Source organism: Mirounga angustirostris, unplaced genomic scaffold (genome assembly GCF_029215605.1).
Source record: "Mirounga angustirostris isolate CCGP_5_RB_7025 unplaced genomic scaffold, mMirAng1.0.hap1 SCAF_2, whole genome shotgun sequence".
NCBI lineage: Eukaryota > Metazoa > Chordata > Mammalia > Carnivora > Phocidae > Mirounga > Mirounga angustirostris.
This window is the reverse complement of record NW_026991710.1, coordinates 196,306,080-196,329,282: the sequence shown is the minus strand read 5'-3', so window position 1 is coordinate 196,329,282 and position 23,203 is coordinate 196,306,080. Positions and strand designations below refer to the sequence as shown.

The window sequence follows — 23,203 nt, the reverse complement described above, 5'->3', positions numbered from 1 at the left end:
ATCAAGTGTGCTTTAAGTGCAGAAAGATATATTCAACTGTTAAAACCTTTTAGAAGAAAACCACATAGTCATAGGTAGACCTCTGTTATGATATTGGCATGACATTTTCTAATACGGACACAGCATTCACACATTTTATAAATACTTGTTGAATGCCCGTTATCTGCCAGGCAGGGTTCATCTATGCTTTGAGGATACACAGCAGAGACAACAAACCAAATGCTGTCCTCATGAAGTTTTCCTTGTATCATTAAAACCAAAGTTAGAATTTTAAAACTAGACGAACTTCCTGAAAGACAGCATAGAACTGTAAGAAACGAGATGTTTTTCCATTTAGGGTATCCTCCGAGTACTTCAGATACTGGTTAATGCAGTGGGGCTATCACTTTATGGAATGCTCACCCAGCAAATCTGTTAATGTTTTTCAGTTACATACAACTCACCTGTAATTAAGTTCTTCACCGGAGAGATAGAAATGTTCATACAGTGAGTACGCCTCGTTCCCTTCCCAGTCTTTAAGGTGTATTTTAAGCACATAGGGCTGTTGATTGGTCACTTGGGAAACAAACTCATTTCCCAGCCAGTGTTCACCGGAAGGGTTCCCAAATCCCTGCAACCCAAGTGGTAAAATTCAGTCATCTCATTTATTTGTTTTTTCTGCACGTATTTGAAATCAATAATCTATCCGTTTAACATGGGATGACTGCCAAATATTCAGCAGAAATTCTTTCCTGCCCTCTGAAAATTTGGGGTCTTCCATATAAGAAAGATTTTTTTTAAAGGTCAGTTTTAAGAAACCAGGCTTCTACTGAAAGAAAATTAGGACTAGAGTAATTAGAACTACTTTGGGGGATCACCAATAGAAACATGAGCGTAAACAGCTCGGTTTATTGACATGGGAAGTTCTGTGAAACTTTTGGCTTACTGAAAAATGCTGAGCCTGCCATTAAAAATAAGCCTCGCACTTGCATGCCTTTGTTTTGATATATAGTTTACTTTACACTGACAGGGTCATTCGTTAGTGGGGAGACCGAGACACCAGTTAAGAGGAATGCTTTGATAACAACAGTTGTCAACAGTCATTGGTTAGTTTTGGATTTGTGGGGAAGGTTCTGCAGATTTTGAAAGTTAGTTTTCACAAAGAAAATTATTTTCGGATGGCTTAAAGACTATTCATACCACTTTATATTCTTTCCAAGTCCTCTGAAAATCAACACTGCCATCTTCACGTCGCTGAATGACCGTCCACCCGCCTCCAGAGGTTTCCATGTCGCAGTATGCCTGCCAATGGGAAGCGCACAGTTACTGCATGGGAAACACCAATGAGTCAGGGCTGTGTCCGAACTCACAGAAACAAGACAGATGTGGATACCTACAAAATGACTTGTGCTGATGGGGTTCCCCAGGGTAAATCTTTGTGGTCTTCCAAGAAGCAGATGGTTTTAAATGAATTGAAAACCATGAATTCAAAATGATGATGAAAAATAAGCAGTAATATAACACGATTTTAATGTCAATGAGAATAGGACTTTCTTGTCATCATCTGTTCTGGGCTAAAGACCCACCCCAATCGCTGACCCAGAGATCGCTGTTTCTTAAGAGATTTATTGTGATTGGGACATCTTGGTGGTTTGACCCCAAACCTCATCTCCGACCTGTAGAAATCTACAAGCTGGTGTTCATGACTCCAGAAACCTTTATGGTAGTTGTCCGTCCCTACTAACTCCTCAGAGAGTTGTGTAGAAGGAGTACTTTTGCACTGTAGGGTTTCCAAGACCCCTGTTATGTTATGCTGTGGGGCTAGAAGGCTTCTTCCATGTGGGATAAAAGTCCGATTTCTAGGTTCGTCCCTCAGTATGAGAGATCTGAGGCCCCTGGGTACCCAGAATGTTGTATGTGACCTGAGAGTAGCCTGGCAGCTCTGCCCAACAGATCAAGCCTTCAAGCTTCTTTGCACTTTGCTCACTGCCTATGGTATTTCTCCTCCTAGCTCTTTTTATTTTTGCTCTTAAACTGGCTTGGTGGGTTTAAACTTTGTCCAGAACACAGAATTCCTTCTTGGGCCAGGAGCATGCAATGCTCACTTTCCACTCAGCAGGAGTTTTATTATGAAATTAAAAACCCCTGCAAATAAGATTACATAAATAGTTTTAAATAATGAGATTATAGTAGAACGAAAAATTTTCCCAGAAATTCTGTTAAGATAGAATTTCCTACAGCATACGAGGTAGTAAATATGAACGTTATCACTCAAAACCAATTAGAAATAGTCTTCCCCTTTTGGGGAAATAATGGAGATAATTTTGGCAGAGTAAGTTTAAATGTGAACTATTCTGCATTTGTGAGTTAAAATCCTAAAGAATGGAGGATAAAAGAGAACCAAGAGCACACCCAGACATCAGACAGTGCCTTGTCTGATGTCTCATTGCTAATGGGACAGAGAGCTGCCCTTGGAACCCAGCCCCCCATTCTCTAGCAGATTTCCCTCCACTGCTCTTCCCACCTCTCTCCACAAAGGTCCCTTGGCCTATATTATTTTCCCTGATGATCCTTACATTTGGGAACATATGTTCCATTATAGAAGATTGCATTTATTAAGAGTAAAATGATTTCCCCATTTTAAATTAACCAGACAAATAAAATTGACCTGCTTAAGGTGACCCCTTACTATCTCCCTGTATTGATATTATTCTTATCGTTAATTATCTTGTTATCATTGGTAGGCACCACTCTGTTCCAAGGACTGCTCTGGGTACTTGGCATATATTATATGCAATCTTGAAGCAACTCTGCTGTGATACTGCAATTCTGCATTTGTGAAAGGAGGAAGGATTTAGTGAAAATATTTAGTAAAGTTAGATTAATTTGACCAGAGTCATTCAGTTATTAAGTGGAATATAGGGCTTGAATAAGATCTCTTAAATTCCTCATTCTGTACCTTCTTTTCTACCATAGTGGGCTGCCAAAAACAGAGAAACTTGACCCTTTTGTTAGTAGGCCAGTCCCTCAGTGCAGCTCCAAGTTGAAATCAGTTCATGAATAATAATACTGCCTCTGATTTGCCTGTGGTCCACCCAATGGTCAATACTGCTCACTTCTCTCAATATGTCTTCTAAAAAAAAAAAAAAAAAAAGTTTAGTAAACTAGCTGAACAAGCTAGTTTAAGGAGTTTTGTGTGCACAGACCAGTTATTTCCTCTGTATCCTAAATGGCATGCTGGTGGATGGAAAGGCCGGATATGGTTTCTAGCGAGCCTATCCTTGTTCCAAGAATATTTGATTCTTTGCTGTCAAGATCACCGTTATAAAGTCACGGATACTTAAATCACAGAAGAAGTTTGTCTTCGTGCGAAAATCAGAGTCCAAACCCCTGAGAGTCACCGCCCACGTGGAAATGGGTTGAGCCCTACCATTGTCTAACTCCACCAGGGACAACGATGAGATGATTAGAACATTCCCTTAATATCTCTTTGTTCCGATAAAAAGAAAAAAGGAACAAAGAGTTCATAGAAACTGAAGTATCATGGTTAACTGAGTCGTGAAACTTTCAGAGGAAGATAGTGTTCAAAGAGAGTTGTCCACGTAGCCAGAGGGCACTGAGTGAAAATGATGAAATGGATTATCTCAGCATCAGGAAAGCGGACTTCCTCAGAGAATGCCCAAGACCTCAGCGCTCCAGCTACCACAAACCTGAGGGCGGTTAGTGCTTTTGTTAGCATACTGTTGCATGGTTCAGGGATCTGGTATCTTGCTCTAAAACTTGAAGACTTTCAGTGTATAATGCCTGATTTAAATGTCATGCTTCGGTTCGGAGGCCATGGTGAATGACTGATGAAACAGTAATCACACAGATAAATACTAGGAGACAGGTACCCTGTGAAATCTGGGGAAGGAAATTATTATGTCTCTGACCAGCAAACACAAACTCAAATGCCTTTGATGCAGTTTTTATCTTTTGCAGAAACCTAATGAATTTTTCAAAAATAAAGTTGAAATATGTAGGCCCTTTTGGAAAAGGTCGGCCCAAAGATCTGTTGAGCATTCTTTTCCTGAATTAGATGAAACAGGGCAAAAATGGCTGCCCTTTCATGCAGAGACGTTGTCTCATAGTCTTTGGGGGCAGTCAAAATGGTAAACAATTCCCATTTGTCAAATAGATGGTTAAGTACTAAGTCCTGTCCTAAGTGCTGTGTATGCATTGTCACCTCAAAATCGCTCTGTAAGACTAGGGTTACTTCATCGCATTACAGATTAGGAAACTGAGGCCTCACACAGGATAAATAATGTGCTCAGAGGCACAAATACGCAGAGCCGGAATATAAACTCAAGTCTCTCAGACTTCCCCCTCCCCGGCCCCGCCCCGATCAGATTGTGAATTATGGGATCTTAAGTCTGGAAGGGAATCTAGAATCTGGAGTTAATCTGGACCATTTATTTTAGAGATGAGAAACTTGAGGTTTGGTAAGATTGTTGTTTTCTGCTGTGTCAATGAGTTATTTTTACTGCAAATGTTTAAAAGAAATATAAATCCTAATGTTTCCAACCATGACCTGAGACTCACGTCGTCCCACAGTATTATATATTTTCATCTTGTTGTTTCAGTGAGGCCATTGGGCTGACATAGTGCTCTGGGGTGGGAGCATTGCACCGAGTCAGGAGAACATTTATAGAGCAGTTGGTTGGTGCTGTGTAATCGGCGGTTGCCCTCTGGATTTGCAAAACATTCACATTGCACCGATATCCTCTGTCCCCCTCCTGCTGCCACCCCTGTGCCCATTGTACAGACAGTAGTGTACAGAGGGTTGTTATGAAAACCAGATTGCAAAGGGGATTGAGAGCCTTCCTACAGGATTTGTTCATTTCTTTCTCATCTGCAGCAGACTATTTATGTTTTGTTTTGTTTTTTTCTTCCCGCTAATGCACTGCTTCTAGAGCACTGGGCACATTAACTGGTTTCCAAGGTTGATTTAAAGCAGCATGAATGAATTAGAAAGACTTTCTTTGGAAAGTATTATCTTCAATAGCACAATATTTATCTTTTAAATTCATAATCAAAGTATATGTTACTGTTTCAAATTCTATGTCCTTAAATCCTTAATGCTTAGATTTTTGAAAGTGTTTTCTCTTATTAGCATTTTAAATACTGAGGATAATACTGAGTTCAAAGAGATAATGGTTCCAGGAACCTCTAAAATTTCCATTTTTATACAGTATCGATGGCCTTTTCTGTAAGTGTTTACATTGGTTCAACTTATAGCAGTTACAATGAGATGCAGACATATTTATAAGCATATAATATATGCAGTCATCTGACAATTATGTAGCACTTCACACGAATCTCCTGTAATATTTTGCCTTATCAGACCTCTCTGAGAAGCCACATTGTAATATTCCCTGGGGCTGTGCTTTTTCCCCCCCCTCATCTAAAGCTCAGTGTCTCCCAGAGCAACATCAGGAGCCATGCTCACTGAGTAATCCAGAATAACTAAGAATAATTGAGTTAAGCTATGTACTAACTTTTCCTGATGGTAAGTTCTAGTTGTTGGTTCAATTTCCACAAAGTAATTGGGCTTATGCCTTGAAATAAACTCCAAATACTTGAGAAGAAAATGAGCCACACTCTTTGATGGTGTGTTTTAAGTCTTCCAGCCTACATTAGTTGGGGTACGAATAGCCAACCCCAGCAATCCTCATAGTGTGGCCTGCAGACTTCTGGGGGTCCCTGAGACCCTTGCTGCAAGTCCACAAGGCTGACACTGTTTCCATAATGACACTGAGACCTTTTTGGCATTTGACCCTGTGACAGCGTTTGCACTGATGGGGCAGAATCGCTGGGGGGTGAGGGGGAGACTGCCAGCACCCGAGAATGAATGAAGGGAATGGACCACCCTATATTTGAGTCACTGTATGCTCTAGACACACCCTCGCAACTGGGGAAAAAATAAGTCGATTTCACTTTGGGATATCTTTGACAAAGCAGTAAAAACCACTAATTTTAGTAAGTCTCTCCTGCTGAGGATGTGTCCTCTTATATGTTCTATGATGAAATGTGAAATGTCTGTACATCACTTCTGCAAACCGAGGTACCATGGTTGTGTCCAAGGAAAGCTTTTTGTCTGTTTTCGTTGTGAGCTAAATGAGACCTTTTTTTGATGGAATACCAGTGCTCCTTGAAAGAACAACTGAAGTACAAACTATTTGGTTATTTGAACTCTAGTATTTGGAGGATATTTTCTTGAAAAGCAATGAAATGAGTTTGACACCTGAAGAGAAACAATTGACAGCATGACGATTAAGTCAAATGCAAGGAGAAAATGAGAATGACGTATCTTCTCATGATGCCATAGAAATTTCTACGTCATTGACATCCCCGGTTTGTATGTGTATGCGGTGATTGGATGTGGAGCCCTCGGCAGGTGTTTTGTGTGAGGCAGAAGCTCCGTGACTGTTGCTTGGCTCTGCATGAAGTTGGGAAGGGTCTGGGTGTTGAACTGCATTATGTGGTTCCTCTGCTTCTCAAATAACCTGTTTACAGCCAGGCAGCTGAAACCAGGAGACTAACACCATACCTTGATCTCCTCTGTGGAATTAGGGAACGTGAGCGTGTAGATGCCGTTGGTTGTCAGTCCTGACTTGAATACTTCCGCACAGTCTCTGAAAATGACTTGCTCTTCCTTAACATCAAAGGAGTTCTTAGCTGCTTTAAAAAAAAAAAAAAAAAAGGAAAGCATTTAATGGGGGTTCATGAAAAGATAAAAGTTTATTATTTCGATATGCACTCAAGTTTTGTTATATTTGAATTCTTATAATAAGTAGAAAGGACACACCAGTTTTTATCCTTTCCAAAAAAATTACTCCTTCAGTCTTTTCTCCATTAATTCTCGAAGATTATATCACCAGTAATCCATACTTCCTTTTTTTCATCATCAATATGGAACGCAAGTACTTTGCAATTAACTATAGTAAACAATTAGTTTAAGAAAAATCTTCCGTCTTGAGTGGAATCACTTAAAGTTATTGGAAAAGAATAAAAAAGAATGTACCTAAAAACAGTGTTCCCTCTACAGAGGCTACGTGGCATGTCCCATTAGCCATTATCCTATCCAGGCTGGGGATGTAAGTTTTCTCCTTTTTTTAAAAGGTAAATATCTGAGAATAAGTCTTGATACATTTCTTTAGACTATTGGATAAAGATATTAAAAATATTCTTTGGATTTTTAGCAACTGTCCCATTATAGTTAGTGTTCAAGAGGAGCCTACCATTAATTTATCTATGTCTTTGAAATTCTTACTCTAAGTCTAAAAATTCTAGGATTATGAAATTCCTTCAAATTTTTTACTCTGCTCTCAACATTTAGACTTCCCAATCCTTTTTGCCATAAAAAAGGGTGTGTGTGTGTGTGTTCCTGCAGGTATTTATATCCATTCCAGAGACCCAGAGACCCAGCAGAGCATAGGCGTATGAATTAGTTGTGTGGGTAGACATCACAGGGAGACAGAGGTTCTACCTTCACATCAGCTAGAGGCGCATGGGGAAAAGAAAGCTGCTTCTACTACTCTCTCTCCTGTGCTTTTTTTCTGCCAGGATTTGAGCTGCATGATTTTTCTACTTTGGCTCATCAGAGCTAACACCTCACATTATCCTGCTCTCACCAGATGTCAGATGATTGTCTTTTCCTTTTCTATGAATGTGAAAAAGTACTGGGATAACTGCATGATTTGAGGACGATGTGAGAACATATTTCTTATGAAAGTGAAGAATATCTTCACATGATTCATATGCAAAATGTGTCTGTGTCAAAAGAATCCAAGTTTACAGGACATTGGGAAATAAACCATAGTAAGAACTAGACCCAATTTGCTTAAGGAAAAAAAAAAAACTTAAAATGACAATGCCACACAGATTGTATATCCCATTTCTAATTAATGACTGAAGATGCCTCCCTTCTTCCCTCCAAAATAAAAAAAAAAAAAAAGTGAAAGGTAAAACAGTAATAAAGTAAGCAAAATATATCTAAGGACGAGCTGAGAGAAGGGAGCGGACATTTCTCGAGTGACAGTTTTATGCCAGTCAATGCAAGTATTAAGTCAGTCTTCACAACAGTCCTCTGGGTTTAGACTTGCTTTTCAAACTTAAAAAATAAAGTCCGCTGTGGATTTGCAACTTGCCCAGCCTCAGACATCTAGAGAACAATGGAACTAATGCAAAGTAGGCTCTTTGAGCCCAGGAAGCATGTGTGGGGTGTTTTGCCTCACAATAACTAATTAGTATAAATATATATTCTTTCTCTCCTCCTCTTCTTCCTTCTTTCTGTTTTATCTCCCCAAACAGCATTTTAAAAAATTTCAATTTCAGTACAGTTAACACACAGTGTTGTAATAGTATCAGGTGTACAATATAGTGATTTAACAGTTCTGTACATTACTCAGTGCTCATTACGACAAGTGTATTCTTAATCCCCACCTCCTATTTTCCCCATCCCCTCACCCACCTCCCCTCTGGTGACCATCTCTTTGTTCTCTATAGTTAAGAGTCTGGTTTTTTGTTTTCTTTTCTCTTTTTTTCTTTGGTTTCTTAAATTTCCACATATGAGTGAAATCATATGGTATTTGTCTTTGTCTTATTGGCTTATTTGGCTTATTTGCCTTTGGCTTATTTCACTTAGCATAACACTCTGTAGCTCCATCCATGTTGTTATAAAGGCAAGATTTCATTCTTTTTTATGGCTGAATAATACTCCATAATATATATACATTATTCCATATATATATATATTATTCCATTATATATATGATATTCCATAATATATATGGAATATCATATATATATATAATTCACATCTTCTTTATTCATCTATTTGTGGACGCTTGGGTAGCTTCCATAATTTGGCTATTGTAAATACTGCAATAAACAAAGGGGTGCGTATATCTTTTTGGGTTAGTGCTTTTGTATTCTTTAGGTAAATAACTGGAAGTGGAGTTACTTCCTCCTTTTTTAATTGGTTCTGTGATGAGACCCTCTAAAGCTTTCATAGGAGAAATAGTCCTTTTCAGAAAGATGAGAATTTTTTGGAATTTTGAGAGTTTCACTTACAAAATAATGGCAGTTAAAACTGACAGAAAAAATGATATGTAAACTTGACTTACAGTTTGATGTTGATATCATAGTCAATAAATTATGAACTGTCTCCATCAGATCATGTTGCTGCTTTTGGAGAACCGAATTATTCACTGTGGCGGTCACCAGTTGTTTTTCTAGTTCTTCAATGATGGAATTTTGCTTGGATACTAACACCTGTAGCTGATCTTTCTCTTCTTTTATTGACCGTAGTTGAACTATATGCTTGTCTTCCATGTCTAGTACTTTCTTTTCCAGGAAACTTGTAAAGGGAAATAATGGTTAGTTTAGTGATTGCTTTATGGACATCAAGTCAGTTTCATAATTCTTATATCATCTTTTATGTTTATTGAATTCCTGCTTCTCTAAGACACTCTGTCCACACAGAGTGAAGGTGTTGCCACAGCCCTGAAGAAGCTCTCAAACTTGCCGAGAACGTTAGATAAATAAGTATGACATAGATGTGAGGCTAAAATACCCTGGCAAAAATGTAAGGTCCGCAATTAGAAGTTATCACATGGAGTGCATTTGAAGACCGTGGTTTTGCTGTAGGGACCATGGAATTATGCACCAAGAAGGCAGCCTCGGTGTTGGGAGCGCATGGGGGCGGGTGGAGAGGTGAGCAGAAAGCCCAGGCTGAGAGCCTCATGTCTGTGCATGACTCCCTGTGTTACCTGGCCGTCCCCACTCTGGATCTCAGGTGCATGTCTACCTAAGTGAATATTCACCTGTGGAAATAAATATTGAAAACAGAGGCAGTAGACTAGCGGATGATCTCTGAGGTCCCTTCTAGTTCAAATAATCTGTAAGCCTGCTGTGCCTTTTTGGGGAAACTCAGATTTTCTGCATCTTTAACCCTGCAAGCAACATGACTCAGCCAAGAAACTGACTACCCATGGTAGGTCTTACCTATAAGCTTTAACGATCAGTTTTAATAATTATTAGAAACTCAACTGCAGCTCTTAAATTTATCATTGCAGATCAGGATATGACAGCAAGTATTCGGTCAGTATGCCAAGTCAAAAAATAATCACTGTAATGCATTTATTTGCATTCCACTTTCATGAGTGTTATCACATTATTTTTAAACTGTTATTTCTTATTATTTTTCTTGATATTAGCCAACTTACTTTTTAATTGTCTATCCCTTTTATTAATTTAAAAACCAAGATGACTTATTGTAGGCAGAAGTTAACCTAAAAATAAATGCATACGGTTTTTCCGTTTTTGCCATAAAATCATTTTCTAGTACCATCAGCATTCAGGCAATATGCTTTGGAAGTGTTCCTGTGATGCTTGACCTAGACAATTAACATAAAATAAATGGGGCATTTTTAAGTTACTAATCTATACTGCCTTCAAAATGACATTGCTGAAATTTGTTATCCAGTTGTTTTTTGTTGTCTTTAATATTCTGTGAGGAGGCATAAAATAAATTTGGGACGATCCTATGGTCCCATCACACTCTTGTGAACACTCCTGGGTGGATATTTATTTAAAAAAAAAAAAGTTTCTCCAAAACCTATTACCAGTATAGCTCCAGAGGGCAGTTGCATCTTGATCTAAAGTAGTTAATATTAAGGTAAAAGACAAGCCTGGATTGAAGAATTTAGCCCAGCATCAGGTCACCCCAAATCACACTGGCTCTGAGAGCCAGCACTGTGTAATGAATTACAGAAGCACAGAGCATTGCATTTAAAGCTGCAAGGAGTCTCCGATCATAATCTAGGGCACTATTTCGCAAAATGCAGATTGGGACCCATTACTGGCTTGGGAAATCCATTTAATGAGTGACAATTAACAGTTTTTAAATGAGAGAAAGTTAAATAGGAAAAAGTTAAACAGGATAAAGTAGATGAAAATAGAATGTAAATTCATAGGAAGGACTTGGCACATTGCCACAAATGCCATGGCCGAGGGTGGTGGGGGGTGGAAGAAAGGAGATAGAGCAGCATGAGGAATACACACATTGTCTGAAAGCTCACACTTCAGCAGAGTATCTGATCTTCTGATAGGAGAATCAATTCGATCATCAGCATAGAAGTTGGACTTAGCTATAGCTTATCTTTCTGTTAACATAGCTCATGGGCAGATGAGAAGTGTGGGGAAGTGTCCTGTGTGGGCAGAAATACCAAGGCTTGGGAGACAAACCATGACTCTTAACTCTAGGAAACAAACTGAGGGTTGCTGGAGGGGAGGTGGGTGGGGGGATGGGGTTACTGGGGGATAGATTTTTTTTTTTTAATTAAAAAAGTATTTTAAAAAATACCAAAGCTCTTCAGAAGGGGACAGTAACAGTGGCAGCACTTTCAGTAACAATAGTCACCACAACAATAATCACAGTTTAATTGAACTGGTACAAGTAGCCCATAAATGAATCATTTATTTTTAGAAGGAAAAAAAAAAAAAGAATGATAAGATGAAAATCACATAGTAATTTTCACCTTCAGCTGGTGAACCTAAAAATGGGATAGTGGCAATTCTCAGAAAAACATTGACCCTAATAAGTACTTTGACTTCATTTGAAACTATTTGTAATGAAAACAGGTACACTTCAGGGGAAATACTGAAAGTAATCTAAAGGTATGGTTTGTCACATGTGCAAAACATTTATAGATAATTGTAATGATGTTCTCACAAATAAAATCCTAGGTTAGTCAAAATATAAGACACCTGAAAACACAGCATGTCAAACTCAGTGAAAGATGGAAAATCATCTGCACAGTTTTCTTATTTTTATTGATTTACACTCATTGATGGAAATCTTATTATTGTCACTTCATTTCATATTTGTGATACAAGAGATTGTGATTTCTGCAGCTGCTAAAAAGATTACTCTTCCTGCAGGTATGGATTTGTTACATATAGTTTTTATGACAATTCCACTGATAACAAGCTATCCCTCTCAGGATCTGTGCTTTGGCAGGTCATTCAGAAACAGTCCGCGTACAACCCCATTCTGAGTGAGATGTTTGCAGTCCAAGTCGTGGTGCTTTGCTGTTGTTAAGTCACCTAAAATTATAGTTTGTTAGGTGGGTGTTTGACAAGGTGCTTTTATGGAGGAAATGTGTTGTTTAAATTTAGTGTCATGTAAAAGTAGGTTCAAAGTACCGAAAAAGTGTGTCATTGGTCAATGTCGATTAAACTGGGGGAAAATGTGAAAGATCTAAGTGAAAAAAAAAATGTGAAGGATCCCATATACAAGAATAATCAGAAAATACAACAAGCTACGGGATGGTTGGAATTACTGTTTTATACATTGTAAAGCTTTAACATACAAAGAAATTTTACCAAATCATGGATGATCAAAAGATCTGTAGGGAAAGTTGTTGATTGTCTTTCAAAGCAATCCCAGCTGACTGCATATAACAAAGTTTACTTGTAGTAAGTAAAAACATTAAACAGTGTGTCTGAATTCGGAAATCAGATTTGCACTTCTCTAGGCAAAAGGCAATATGATTTGGCAAATATTTACAAAGTTGATACCTGGGTGACATAACTGACATACTTAACTGATGGTATTAGTGTTTTAGCATACGGAATTAGAAACGTAAGGAGGGGACAGTGTTCAGTACCAGGCTGCGTTCAACAAACTGGACATAGCCTGGACAGTATTGCTCTGGCAAGCACCTAGAGTATCATTCAGCTCCCATATCTTCCCATTACTGCAACATCATTAAATAAGAGAACATTATTAAATAAGACCATTTTAAGAAAATGAAATAGAAGGGATTGTTGTATCTCAATTATTGGTCTCAAACTTTTATTTATTTGCAAAAGGAAAAAAATTGAAACACTAAAGAAAGAATTAAAAAATGTATTTGCAAAAAAATAAAAATTAAAAAATCTGTTTGCTTTTCAAAACCCTAAATCAATAATGAGTTAAACTTGTTACCCAAAGAACAGAAAGAATTATTTCGGCTGAGTTCCTGATTAACAGGAAAGAATGATTGTAAGACATTAAGTTCATCATCACTTTTGCTTAAGAATAAAGAATTATGTAATTGAAATTAAGTAGCTGTGAAATAGAGTACATTGTTGTCTAGCCATTCTCCCTGTCATGTAGACAAGTCTTGGTTAGAAACAGGTTAATAAGCACAATTATCCTTATATGTCCCCGACTGCAATAAACCTTTGAAAACAATCCCCACTGATCACCCCAAGTTTGTTTCTGTATTGGTTTTCTTGGGATTTTTCTAGACCTAGTTTAAACATCAATATTATATTTATTATTAACTTCTGTTTTTACTTTATCATATGTTTTAGGAGTAACAATGTATCATGAAATGTGCATTGTTTACAGTAGAAGTGTAGTTTCTAGCTGTGGATCATTCTGCATTGGAAACAATGAAGTTCCCAGAGGCAAAGGAATTATTAATGTCTAGGCCAGTGTTACTTTTACTCTATGACAATGGCAGTCTTTTGTCGTGGATTAAAATGTGCAGTATTAGAGGCAGAGTTTGGGGAATCACTGGAAGAGAATCTTTAAGGGGCCAAAGAATGAAAAAAATGAAGACTGGATTAGAAGACATGGTTACTTCCATATTTCTTCCCAAACCCCTCCCTACCTTTCCTTCACGAGGTGTTGGATCCTGATACTACACATTAAGAAATATGTCATTTTGGAAGCCATGCTTATAATTAATAGTCACATGAAATAGGCTTTCAGATCTAGAAAGTGTGCAATTCTGAATTATCATTTTTTTGTGTTTTTATTACCTGTTCTTATCTTGCAATTTGTTTATTTCACTGGTCTGATCCAAAATCTGTTTTTCCAGTTTGTTGGTGGAAAGGGAATGTTCCAGAAGCTGAAGTTCAAGTCTTGTTGTCTGATTTAATACCTAAATGTAACAAAATAAAATTCCTATTTGTCATGTTTAAAGTTACATATAACTTCCTTTTAATTAAGTCAGCTAAATTATAGGAAAACATAACTAAAGCATTTTTTTTTATTTACCCAAGTATCTTATTTTGGCATATTCTTCATTTTCAGAAAAGGCTTGAAGTCCTGGATTGCATCAGGATGTGTTTTTTTCCCACCGTGTCTTTTTTTGGGAAGTGTTTAATGGTTCCGGACAGTGGTATTTGTGTCAAATAATATAAGCCTGTTCTTCTTGTCCTGCCATATTTTAGCATTTCTTTTCACACAGTGAGACAAGTTGGAGTATAAAATGGTCATATTTAATACATCAGAAGTTGTTGATAAATGAAAAAGGTTTTGCTTCCGCTCAAAACAAAGTGTTGTTCTCTTATTTATCAGTAGACGACATGATTAGAAGTCACATGCTTCCATTCTATAAAACCGTAGCTCATTTTTAGCCCGGCATTTCCCAGTTTGTATTCACTTGTTTAGCCTTTTTTTTTTTTTTTTCCATTTCTCTCTTTCTCTCTTTTAATTTTAAAAATCATATTGACCAATTAAGAAACAATAATACATCGCTATGAAGTGGGAGCTCAGTTTTACTCTGTGGGCCTCTCTGGCATACGCCACATGCAATATCGCTGTTCCCTAACAAATTTAAGGATGAATTCTTTGGCGTTTGGCTGCCTTCTAGCAGGAAGAGTCCGTTACTCACATCCTCTGGGTCATGGTTATTCAGGACGTGACATCACGTGTAAGTGTAAGGCAGAATTGTTGCCCAGGAATAAGGGTCCTTGAAAGAACCATTGTTTGCTCAGGGTCTGTGTCATTCATAAAAGGCTTGGCCAGGTCCCACTGGGCAGCTTTAGGGATAGTCCTGTCCTTAGTCAAAGCAGGATGAGTTCATACCATGAACAGTCTTATGAATGAGTGAAGGCATTGGCCAGCAGAAAGGTTGGGTTTTAATATTAACACCTGGACTATAGATTTGGCCTACATATTCTTTGGGCCCAAATACTCTGTGTTGGTTATTGCTAAAATGAACTGGAAACTGGGGTCTTTTATTCAACTCCTAAGGGCTATAAAATGAGCACAGTGGGCCAGAGGTGGGGAGGATGGCATATAGGTCCAAACTGACCCAGGATCAATGGCAATGTTTTCCATCACTTTTCCCAAAGGCCTCCAGCTGTAGGTGACTATCTAAATTATCCAGGTCAGGTGGTTGTCTGTTGTCTCTTAAGGTATCAGACCTCCACCTATCCCTCATTGTCCAGTTGAATAGCCTCTCGCTCTGACAGGCTACAAGAATCTTCTAATCTGAAAATTTTATGTTTGGATTTAAACCCATTTCACACAGTAGATTTAGTGCATAATTCGGTCCCTTGATGTCCTTGCTTAGGTTCAGCCATTTTAATGTGTTTAGCTGGACATTAAAGGCTGTTTTCTTTCCAGTCACCTTCCAGTTTTCCTGTTATCACAGATCATATGATATCTAGTTTCACAATAGACTTTTTTTAAAGAAGTCGTGTGACCCAACAAAAGTTAAATGAAAGCTGGAAAGCCTGCCTTACACAGGACGTAGTAACAGTTTACAGCATTGCTTTATGTCTTATTGTGTCTTGATTACCACTGTCTGAAAATATAAGAACTGTTATACTCTCCAGACATTTTTTTGGATGAGCTTGATTTCCCACTAGTTTTGCTATCAAAAGGTGGGGGATGTGGCTTAAACATCAATAATTTATTTTAATAATTAACTGTGGATATATTGATACATTTACTTTAAAAGTTGTATCTTTTATCACCTCTTGAGATTACAATTTTCATATCTTGTGATCCGCCGTGTAATGTAGTTATATTTTTCCTACATTGTTCCAATATTGTGGAAAGATTTGGTAAAGAAGTAACTTCTTATTCTGTCTCAGATAAAAATCTTTTATTCTCCAACCACTTTCCTACTGTTTCCCCTACTTTATCCAACAGTCCTTAGGGGGACAATGAAAGAATAACTGTACCATTCTAGACGTGATCTTATTTCAGTTGAGAGGCTTATCATTTCTCTTACCTCATATCCCCTTCTGTTGATGTCTGGCATTTCTTTTAGCTGAAGTAGCATATAGGAATATACATTATAGAAATTATTTACTATTAAATCTTCTCTCTCTCTTTCTTCCTCTCCCTCTTTTTTATTAAAGCATTACTTACAACTCAGAGTAGGAAGGTACTAACTTTATAAGCCTATAAAAAATCCAGGGTTAGGAACCAGAAAGCAGATTCACCAATGAAGAGACTTGAACTGGGAGCATCTTAATAAATTCCACCAATAGTCCTTTTTTCCCCACCAGACTATTCTTTTTTTTTTTTTTTTAAGATTTTATTTATTTGAGAGAGAGACAGAGAGAGCATGAGTGGAGGGAGGGGCAGAGGGAAAGGGAAAAGCAGACCCCACTGAGCAGTAACCGCCCCCCACCCCCAGGCAGGGCTGGATCCCAGGACCCTGAGATCATGAACTGAGCCAAAGTCAAATGCCCAACCGACTGAGTCACCCAGGTGCCCCCCCACCCCTGGACTATTCTTACTCAGTCACACGTTGTGTGTCATTTGGCATGACTTGATTAATCTTGTTTCAGTGTTTTGATGTTTAATGTCTTGGTGTTATTCTTTTGTTATTTTCATATTCCTGTCTCCTACTGCTATTAATCAGCAGCTCATAAAATCTGAAAGCTAAAAGGGCACTTAGCAGCCAGTTGTAAGACCCAGCCCTCTCTTTATAGTTAAACCCGCTGAGGCCCCCAAGAGCTGAGTGCCTTGCTCAGATTCGCTCCCCCGGCTAATGGCGGGACTAGAGCCATCAGGGGACTCGAAGCCTTCTGCGGATGGGTAAGCCCTCTACCGCAGCGGCTGCTGCGTGTGAACTCTTTGCTGCTTTGTCTATAAACTCATACCACAAATTGTTTTCACAGTTCTTTGAGATTTGGTTTTATCTTAAAAGTTAGATTGAAGAACAAAGTTCCTTGCACTCTCTTCAGTGCCTTCATTTCTCAAATACACAAAAAAAGTTAAGGACTTATCCAGAGTCCAAAAGATACCCAGTGAAGCAGAGGAGCATTTATCTTGTAGTTGTTGAGTATGCATCATATGAAATGATTCACATGCCGTTAGAAAAAATGTAATTTAACCTCAGTATTAAAGATGAGAATGGGGACACGTAGGCGGCTCAGTCAGTTGAGCGTCCAAATCTTGATTTCAGCTCAGGTCAGGATCTCAGGGTCGTGGGATCGAGCCCCATGTCTGGCTTCACACTCGGTGGGGAATCTGCTTGGGATTCTCTCTCCCTCCCCCCCCGCCCCTCCCCTGCCACCCCCCTCTCTAAAATAAATAAATAAATCTTTAAGAAAAAAAAGATGAAAATGTATTTACTGATTTTAAATTCTTATCTAACCGCAAATTCTTATTTTCGTATCAATTTTTTTCTCCTGCTACCGTCGAGCTTTCTTCATTTTTCCACTATTTAATTAGGTAACCATGCATCCTGATTTCTTGCTAGTCACTAATCTAGCTGGACCGTTACATGTTTTCTGTTCCATTACTTACTTGTGCTTCAACGTCTGTTAACTTCCGTGTTTGCTCTGCTGTTTGATTGAGTAGGTTTGTTCCTATTTCTATCATCACAGCGGTCTGGTTCTGTACCGCATTCTGTTGCATCTCTACCATTTCTCTCTTCATGTTGTCCTGGATGTAATTCTCAAGCTAGAAAAGAACATGTGTCAGAAAGACAGTCATCAGTCAAATGGTCAGAAACCTCATTCCTAAGTATTTTCCCTTTTCCTTTAAAAAAAAAAATGTGTTAGAAGACCCATGCCTTGCTCTAATCTTGCTGTGTTTTTATCGCTAGTAGTACAATGCAGTGTGGTTTTATGTTGACTTAAAACCAGCAGCTTGGTCCCATCATGTGTAGGAGACAGCCACCTCTAGAAGCCCACGCTGTGGCCGGCATGGGAGGCGGTGAGGCCCCCACTCAGAGGTGGGCAGAGGGGGGTGCCGTCAGCAGGCATTCTGTCCAGCTGCAACTCTGTCCTCGTTAGGCAGGAAAGGACAATTTGGTATTAAGAAGCATCACTATTTCTCCCACATACCAGACTTGTGGTTTCTTGAAATAGAGACTGGAGAAGACTGTGTAAGATAGAGCATGAGGAAAGGCTCGCCATTGGATTACCCCGTGATTCACAGCATCACCCCCTCAGTTTCACGTTCTGCAGCGCCCCCCGACTTGCCTCTTACCTTGTTCAGCACACATTAGACCTAGTAAGTTTTTCCTAACGTGTGTGCGTTTTTCACAAGTTCCTTATTCCTGATACCAGGCAAATGTGTAATCCTACACTAGGACTTTATCGCTCCACATGCCGGGTATGTGGGCATGCCAACTCATTTTAACATTAGCTTCGGCACAATTGAGTGAAGAAGCTCATGTCACTGCTATAGGTACAGATACCTATTATCTTTGACAGTAAAATCATACAACTAAGTATAAATGTAGGGTATCCAGGCGTGTGGGAAAGAGCATGTGCGCTTTGGGCTATGGACACCTGCTCTCTTATTTTTCTTTGACTCTAGGGATGTTGCTTAACTTTAGGGGTGCCCAGTGTCCCCCTGTATAGAATAGAGTTTCTGATTGGTCAGAGAAATGTTTGAAGGATTAACAGCTATGCTTTTACAGTCATTGTGTGTATGCATAACTTTGGATACGTAAAATGTAATTTCCTTTCTTCTTTGTTTTTCATGGTAATCCGATGATAGGAGCCACAATTCTATTCTTAACCCAAACTACAAGTTCACAAGGACAGAAAACCTTATTTTTTCCTCATAGTTATAACTCAGAATCTTTTAAATTAAACTGAATACCTGAAAGATGACTATAAAACTGCTTATAATGCCTTTCCTTAAAACTTGTAATTCTCTGCACAGAAACCATTCATAGAGCCAGTCATCAAACATCGTTTCTCCTAAAATCTTAACTATGAAGCAGTTCTGTATTTCTGCCTGTCAAAGTGAGAAATAGGAATGGTGGAGTTTCTCCCCTAGAGTTCAAGGGCTTCTTTGTTGGCGCAGTTTTTATAAACTGTGTCTTGGGTGGTATAATAAGTCTCAAGGTTGGTATTAGAACTCTGGGTTTACTGCCTCCATTTCTTGCTTGCCATTGACTCTGTCCCTACCCCTGTGTGCTTCTCATCTCCCTCCTTGCTACTTATCTGAGGGTTAATGGTCACTCCCTGGTTCTCCCCTGTCAATGGGCAGATCAGATAGCATCATCCTGACAATTGCTGCAGCTCTGATCTCTTGTAAAATCTTATAGTCGAAGCCTTTCCTTCTCCATATGAATAAAAATAGATTATACCACTGTCAAAAATGAAATCATGTGCTAGTTCTTGGCAGTCCAAGAAATACCTCTAGTATAGACTTCATAAAATTGGAAGACTGAAACCCTTGTTAAGCCTGTATTAACTAGCTGATGATAACTAGCTCAAGCTTTTTAGTGCCTGGTCTTTTCTTAATGTATTCTTCTTCCCCTCCCCTGCTTTTTTAAAATTTAACTTTTATGATTTAAGCAATTTATAAGAACTCAGAAGTTTATTTCTCCTTTCTTTCCCTCTGTCTCTCTCTCGTTCACACACTCACACACACACTCTCTCTTTCACTCTCTCATCACCATGGGAGTAATAGAATTTTTGAGGTTAAAGTTAAAGCTGTATAAGTCATCCAGAGGAGTTGTCCTAGTTACTCTTAACACCCAGCAAAGATAATATTTAGAAAGACTTATTCTGGGAAGTTTGGACTCATTCAAGATATATTCAAGCTGGAGTTTGGTTTAAGTCCATACTCTAAAGTAATAATTTATAAACTAGCATAAATAAAGGTCTTAATCCTCTTATTGATTTTAGTACTTAACTATATAAAAATGATTCAGTCCTTTGTCGCTCTAAATCATTTTACTAGAGGAGGAAAATGGGTCCTTCGGTCTTCCCCCAGCCCATTCTAGAACTACTGAGTCAAATGTGGTTACAACCGCTGGGACACATGAGAAACTTATTTATAATTTGACATTTTAAAGTCAACTTTCCATTTAAAATTAGTCTCAAGCACTTTAAAAGACATAAAAGACCCAATTTTTAAAAGTAAAAAATTTTAACTTTATTGCCATAATTTTTTCTAAGCTTGAAAACAATAGAAAAGAAAATACTTTCAAGTCACTGTTTTTCAGCTTTCCAGGAGGAAGGAGTACATGTATGTGTGGGTGTGGTCAGTGTTTTACATGGAAACAAGTTACAGATACATGTACACATGTGCTGCCCGGGGATGTATAGATCTTATATACATAGTATGTATGCGGCTGGTATCTATATACAGTATATACACCTAAATGAAGTAAAATTCTGTATGCTACTGATCCAGTATCTAATTGAAGTCTTGGGGAGGAAAGTGGGACAGAAACAGAAATATCAAGAAGTAGACGTTTTTGTGTTGATTCTCAAAAAGATTTGTGCCCTCACACTTGAAGCAGTGAAAATAAGATTTTAGGAGAAATGGGTGCTGTGACAGCTGAGTACTCTTCAGCAACAAAGAAGAACATATTTAGTCCCAGAAGCAATAGCAGCAAGAACAGCCACAGTAACCGTAGTTAATGTTTGCTGCGTGCTGCAGATGTTCCTGCTCCTCTTTTCGCTCTTTCCAGGGACTCCAGGCGCCCCGGATCTTAGGCGGGTGCGCTAGGACTGGCGTGGTAGTTCAGCCCGGGCGCCACGCCACCCTATTCCTGCCTTTTCCTTCTTTCTAGTTTATTGCTCTGGAATGTATTTCTGTTTAGTATCACTTGTTTTTATTGCCTGGAACTGAAACCGAGCAATATAGAAATCTGCCCAGTGCAGTTCCCTTCTACTATAAGGAAGTCTTCATTCAAGGAAAGATGTGAGATCGGTCGGATCTCCCCAGCTCCATTGGCAGTGTCACGCCCCCCCTCCTTGGACAGCTGTTTCTGTCTTTGCCATCTGCATTTAGCTGCTCTTCTCAAAACAGTTCCAAGATACTTGAACCTCCCCAGGGAGCAGACGGGGTTCTTCCTCATTTCACACGGGTGGCTTCACACACTCATATTTGGCAGGAATGTTTGACATTGCCTTCATGTCAGAAGATGATTATGCACTGATTCTGATTTGTTAGGCTAAGTGCCCTCCCCCCCCCCCCCCCGCAAAAGGTCCCCATTACAGTTTGAAAGGATGGTGTGGACATTCATTTTGCCCCTTCTTAAATTATTGGTCTAAGCACTGAAAGTCCTTAAGCTGTTTCTCTTTCCTTAGAGTTCAAGTGAATTATCCAAATTCAAGGAACAGTTCAAGGCTATCACTGTCATTGTAGTTGCATGGATTGTTGCTCAGTATTGGTTTGATTTGCTAAAAAAGAATGCACTCTAAACATAGCCTTTCAGAAAAGTTGGCAATGCATTGAAGTGCAAGCAACCAGAGTAAACTATTTTAACACACATAAAGATATATATATATTTTTAATGTGAAATATGTCCTGAAGGTTTTGATTACTTCTCCAACATTTGGAATGATTAAATTTGACAGGAAAAATAAGTCTGTTTGCAAGGTAACTATGGCAGATTGATTACATATTAAAATGCTTCCCTTGCTATCTTTCATCTCACCAAGATTATCATCATTTTTTTCAACCAAAAGGAAAGTAATCTTGAAATTGGCTGGGGAAAGGAAAACAGAGAGTGTACGAAAACTATCCCCAACTTCAAGATTTTGATCTTGGTCCTGTACCAACTATATAGTCCTGGTTGAGAGATCCTTTCTATTTTAAATAGAGCTCAGTGCCCTGATACCTTTTAATTAATTAGTTTTTGTCCTCTGAATGCTCTAACTTCCCTGGGAAATTAACAAATTGTGGGAGGCTTCACTGGAAACATTTTATCTCTAGCATTGCAATTTAGAAACAAGTTACTATAACTGTTCTCTCTTGCCCACACACGTCCCCAAAAAGGATGTTTTTTTCCTACCTCAGTAATTCCTCCTGACTTGATCCCTTCTTCCTGCCCAGTGTCTACCATCTTCTGTCTTCTGGATTCTCACACAGCCCCTAACTGTGCTCTGGCAACCCCACCCCGAGTGTTGTGGTCGCTCTGCAACTCACATTACTCCCTCGTGGTTGTGCCTGTAAGATGAAGTGCAGATGAAGTGCAGATTCCCTCGCTTGGCAGCACATACTCCTTCTGATCTCTCCAATCCCCCAGCCTAGTTTCCTCTGTGCACCTTCCTCCTGGCTGTGCCAGACCCCTTAGGCTGCTTCAGACCTCCCACCTTTGTCTGCCATCTCCCTTGGCCTGGATCCCTTTCCCCCTTCTGCAGTTACACCCTACCCCATTGCATGCCCTCCTCAGAGATCTCCACCGCACTCTTGTGTTGCCTTTTGATATCCCAAAAAACCATTTTGTACTTGTTTCATTGATTTTTTAATCTCCTACAACTATAGATTTATGTTCTTGTTCGCTCGGGATATGGACATCTGTAGCCCTTCTTCAGCCACACCCCCTAGTAACAACATGCAAAGCATGTGCTCTTAAAATTAGCTTGAAAACTTGGAGGCAAGATTATTAAATCCAGGGATTTTCTGTTTGGAAAGCTTTTGACCTAATGTTCTTGGTTCCCTGTCATGAAAAAACTGAAACATCTCCTGAGGTTTTCAGACAGAAAAGTGGCAGAATAGGCTTTCTTCCCATTCCTTATAAAGTTTGTGTGTGTGTGTGTGTGTGTTTTAATCTAGAGATTTTACTTCCTAAGCAGTTATGTACTCAGCAGTATTTAAGGAGAGATGCAGAGGTTAAAGAGGGAAGGGCTGAGAGATGCATGACTCAAGCACATCTTTGTCCTCTGAAACACTTGCAGTAGTCGGTGGGCAAATATGTTGCCCATACATTGGAGATAATGTTCAAATGCCCCGTCAGCTGGAAAGTTCCTCTGTTGCCTCTTTATATTGATTCTCTAGTTGAATTTATCCAGCCTAGAACAGTCCATACCAAAGCCATGTGCCTTCCATTGACTGTCTGTAATTTTCGCCCTTTCTCTCCACAGACAGTCCTATTAACTAATTTGTTCTGCTCTACCTTTTCAGTTTTTTTCTATTAATAATTTATGAGTGACTTTTTGTTATCTGATACTGTGTCTA

The 23,203-nt window shown here is 38.9% G+C and overlaps 2 protein-coding genes across 5 annotated transcripts in view; one reads left to right on the top strand and one right to left on the bottom strand.

Moving 5' to 3' along the window:
* Nucleotides 1-23,203, top strand: part of MCPH1 (microcephalin 1) — a 266,528-nt gene that overhangs the window by 146,549 nt on the left and 96,776 nt on the right. The window lies entirely within an intron of this gene.
* The window catches only part of ANGPT2 (angiopoietin 2), a 55,366-nt gene that overhangs the window by 7,720 nt on the left and 24,443 nt on the right, over nt 1-23,203 (bottom strand). Inside the window, exons 2-7 of one of the 2 annotated variants that reach the window (XM_045879587.3) lie at nt 17,573-17,728; nt 13,837-13,958; nt 9,147-9,379; nt 6,569-6,699; nt 1,180-1,281; nt 444-610 (exon numbers count right to left, since the gene is read on the bottom strand). In XM_045879587.3, coding sequence (XP_045735543.1) covers nt 444-610; nt 1,180-1,281; nt 6,569-6,699; nt 9,147-9,379; nt 13,837-13,958; nt 17,573-17,728 — 911 coding nt within the window. The remainder of the gene's footprint in view (nt 1-443; nt 611-1,179; nt 1,282-6,568; nt 6,700-9,146; nt 9,380-13,836; nt 13,959-17,572; nt 17,729-23,203) is intronic. The other variant, XM_045879588.3, reaches the window with a different exon arrangement.